General features: G+C 39.5%; 1 protein-coding gene across 1 annotated transcript; it reads right to left on the minus strand.

The window, feature by feature from the left end:
- Positions 1–375: 375 nt before the first annotated feature.
- USP26 (ubiquitin specific peptidase 26) lies at positions 376–3,138 on the minus strand (the record flags this gene model as incomplete). The annotated part of the gene is made up of 1 exon (XM_082646898.1): positions 376–3,138. The coding sequence occupies one exon, from the start codon at positions 3,136–3,138 to the stop codon at positions 376–378; it is 2,763 nt and encodes a 920-aa protein (XP_082503024.1).
- Between the last annotated feature and the right edge of the window lie 1,315 nt (positions 3,139–4,453).

Consider the following 4,453-nt stretch of genomic DNA (forward strand, 5'->3'; position numbering starts at 1 on the left):
CCAGAGTTTCTGAATCAGTGGGTCCATGGTGGAATCAAGAAATTGCATTTCTCACGAGTCCTTCCATGTTCCTTATGGTACTGGTTTGAGGACCACACTTAAAGTCCACAGCATTAGAATGTGGAAAGCACAGTTCTGGTCTAGTAGGAGAGATGAATTTTTATCAGCTGGAACTGTGGGGTTGAGGTTTTTGTATCAGGGTTAGAACAGAGATTTATTTCTAAGTAAGTAATTATTTATTTATTATACTAAGTAAGTAAGTAATTTATTTATTTCTAAGTAAGTGTTTCTGCTTAACTTTGGTTGTAGATGCTAACTGCCTCTTCATGTTTAGCTAGAGTTCAAAGTTTTCCTTCCAAGTGATAGTCAAAGATGTTAAGGAGATGTATGTGAGTCGGAGGCTACTTCTTTTACTACTTCTGGGTCTACTTTGACTACTGCTTCCTTTGTGCTATGAGGCTGGGAGTTCTCTTTCCTTCCCAACAGCTCTTCAAAGATCTCATTGTGCATGTAAAAGAAGATGTACCCGGTTTGAAGCCTAGCCTCCTGCACTGGGGCCTCTTGGGTACTTGATACGTTTAGATCACTGTAAGAGAACCACACTTGCCTGTCAAAGTTGTAGGCATCGCTGACATAGTGTCCGGTGTTAGGCGTCTTTCCAATATGGCTGATAATACCAATGAGCCGATAGTCATGACTTTCTCTCATCTCGGCTTCTATTTTTGGTTTCCTGGCTGAAGATTTTGTCTTCGCCACATCTGAAGAGCCCTTTCTTCCAGAATATTTATTGGAACCCAAGACACCTCGGGAACTCACCTTGGTTCCCTGGAAATTTAATTGCGTAGGTCTGCATTTATCTGTGTGCCACTGGGCATCGGGGCCTGAAAGGCTCCGAATCAATAGAAGACCAAGGTCTTGTTCAAAGAGTCTTATCCCTCCACACTGCTGGGTCTCTTCAGGCACTTGGTAAGATTCTTCTGAAATTCTGGGTTTTTTACCTTTACAAAATTCTTCGGTGGTCTCAGGCATGCTCTCAAAATCTGCAGATATATTGGTTCTCTTGTATTTATTTCCTTTTCGACTTTTAGCCACTTTGTGATATGTATCTGGGCTGCTGGTGGGTGTACCTTTCAGAGAAAGGGAGCTGTCTTCCAGATTCCTCATTAAGCCTACTGCTAATAGCTCTCTTGCAATGGCTGCTCTATGTCTTAAGTTTACCAATGTGGACTCTATTATATTTAGTTTAGAATCTTCTCCCAGGTCTCCTTGCTGCTGCTTGAAGCTTGAAGCTTTATGAAGAGTCTGGCATGTTTGTGGTTCAGACTCTTTTTCTGATCTAATGTGTGGAGCCAAAGAATCCTTGGATTCTGAGGTCTGCTTTGTTGAAGCTGTCGATGAACTGATGGCTTCAGAGTTCATCTTCTTAAAGAGTTCTAAGACTTGGAAATCAGTAAGAGGTGCATTCTTGCTTAAGGGAAGCGGTGGTTTGGTAGTTTCATTGCAATGGGAAGATAACTTTAAGTATTTGGAAATAATGACTTTTTGGTCATCCTTCCTTAAGGACCCAGACTCACTAAATTTATAGCGTTTCAGATGCACAATAAGGACCCTGGGTAGCCTACTGAATTTATGCACTGCAACAGAACTCCTGTGCTTACACGTCTCACATTTATACTCAAGCTCTTCTGCTTCAAAGAAAAGATCAAAACTAGATTGAATAGACAAGGGACGTGCTTTTTCTCTCTGGGGAAGACTGACCGAAAGTGAATTGTTTGCCTCTGCCTTAAGGACAATTTGCCCACAGGATTTGCAACTAGTTGAGCGCAGCAACTCGAAATCAAAATTACTGGCGACAGGGCAAACAAGCACCTTGGTGTCAGCACTACCAGCAGAAACCTGCTGAGGTGAATTTCCTTCCTCAGATTCAATCTTAATCTTCCGAATTGTGTTTAATTTTCTCATGTTTTGTTTAATCTGATCTAAACAATGACCTAAAAACTCATACGCATCATTCTGCGCGTTGTCAGAGAATATCTCTGCAACTGCTGAAATGGTGTTTTTAAAATTCACAAGTAACTTCTCCTTGATTTTTATGTTATAAATATCTTTCAAAACAAGCAGCTGCACCAAGCGTATGCTAAGGGCATCAAGGGGAGTTTCACCCTGTAAGAAGTCCTGATTGAGTAAATCATTAGCAAATGATGGAATCGAAAGTAAGGACTGTAAAACTGCATTCATGTAACAGGTGTTTCCCAAGTTGGGGAAGCCTTGATATAGTTTCTCTGAGTAAAAGTCAAAGATCATTTGGAGTTTGCCCCACTCTGAGTCATCCTCACCGTACTTCAACTCTGACAGAAATGCTAAATATATTTTCTCAGACACTCTTTGGAGAAGATCACTGACATCTAGGTAATGTTTTCCACTAAAATCGATCTTGAACGAAGGTCCAAGTTCAAATTCCTTATTCTGTTTTAACCCTTTTAATATTAATTCTCTCTGTTTGCGGCTTACATATCTCAAGGGGTACATCTTTGATACCGTTCCTTCCGAACAGGTATCCTCTTGCAGGAAAATCTTATTCATCTCTGAGCCAGATGATGGCCTCCTCTTCCCATATTCCTTTTCTAATAACTCTTCACAGGTAAATGTTGACAATTCTGATGCACACAAAGGCATCTCCTTATCATCAGGTGTTTCATTTCTTTCTTTCTCAAATGACTGACTACTTGACGTCCTACGTATTTTGTGAGATGCAGTTTTGCCACCTGCCTTCTGTGTTGTTGTACTGGCAAAGATACTCCCATCCCTATCAGGTCTTACGGGTGGTTGAGGATGGACTCTATCCAGGAACTTCTTCAAATTTTCGGCATCTCCGGAGGATAATTTTTCAATAATCAATAAGTCATTAGTCTGTAAACGTAAATGCAGATAATTTTGGTCTTCTCCAGAGGGTCTAAGGTCGATGTCTTCAATATTATTACTTAGCTGAAAACTTGCGTATGCTCCAGTATTGAAATAGACAACCAATATAACATTCCTCTCTCTTTCCACTATTTCAATGCATGCTTCTCTCACTTTGGACACCTTAGTTTTCTTGCTGCCTATTCGGACCAAACCACGTACAATTACAGCAGCCATGATTTCTTTACAAATAAAATTCACTTATCCTGAATTGTCGACAATCTTAAAGTTTCAATTTGTTGGCTAATTCGCCTCTGGAGACAACACCAAAGAAATAGTTCTTTAGTTCTCTATGTAGAATGATCTTAGTGATAAAACCAATATGCTTCGAGAACTGTCCACGGTTGAATGAAGGCAGAGTCTTGATTCCCGAAGCAAGACCGCTACTGTAAAGAAAATCAAGAAAAATTATTTAAGCTATCAGAGAAATGCCTGGATAGAACTCAAACTCTACTCCCATACACTAAATCTTCTTTCCACTGCAATACTAGACTCCATTCTGATTAATTTCCACACTTCAACTGAAATCGTTAAACACTTGGAAGACTTTCAGTACACAGCTGAAGAGCACAATGAACAGTGTCTCAAGCGTATGTGTGTGTGTATATATATATATATATATATATATATATATATATAAAAAATATGCTAATCCTCCTGTCATAGAATGACCCCACGAGGCAAGCACAATAAGTGAATAAGAAAGTGAGAGGCCCTATGCAGCCCTCAACCCAATAACAGATGGAAAGCTCAATCTACCTCCTTCCAAATCCTGTTATGTTCCTTTCTTTCATGTGGCACCAGGGTAATAAGTCCACACATTCTGCCCCATGTGGGGTGAGGGCCTAACTACCACTGCTTAAAGCAGGTATCGAAGAATTGGCTAACTCCAGCTCTGGCCACAGGGTCCACATAACCTGAGCTAGCTCCCTGTACTCAAAGCCAGCCGGGAAGGATCAGGTGTACTTAATCACTCAAAATTTAAAATTTCTGAATAACTCTGTAGTGAACCAATCTGAATTAATGAATAGCTTAACACTTAGCACTACAAATGTTTATGTGAGAAAGCATATGTCCAAGAATTGATTGGAAATTTTTTCTCCTGCATAGTTAAATATTCTTCCTGAATCTTGTCTATGTTATTAACTTGCTCAGCAAACCCTGTCTTTATGAATAATACTAAATGAAACTTCTGCTCAATCCCTATCCAAATTATCAAAACCTCAAAACTGGTGGAGCATACATTAATGAGATTTTTGTTTTATCAAGTATTTTATCTATCAACCTACGTTCAGTAAAGTAGGGATTGCACCCATCCACATAAAAAAAAAGTGCATATACGTCCAAGTGAGAGAATGATCATATTTATCATAGTGGAAACGAGGCCCTAAAAACTTTCAAGCACCACAGCAAACTCGAGTGTCTGGATTATTTATAGTTCACTCTCCTACTATAGATGCTATGTAAGAGTTTATTTCCTCTCCACAAAAAA

Source organism: Grampus griseus (assembly GCF_964374135.1).
Source record: "Grampus griseus genome assembly, chromosome: X".
In the NCBI taxonomy this organism is placed as follows: domain Eukaryota; kingdom Metazoa; phylum Chordata; class Mammalia; order Artiodactyla; family Delphinidae; genus Grampus; species Grampus griseus.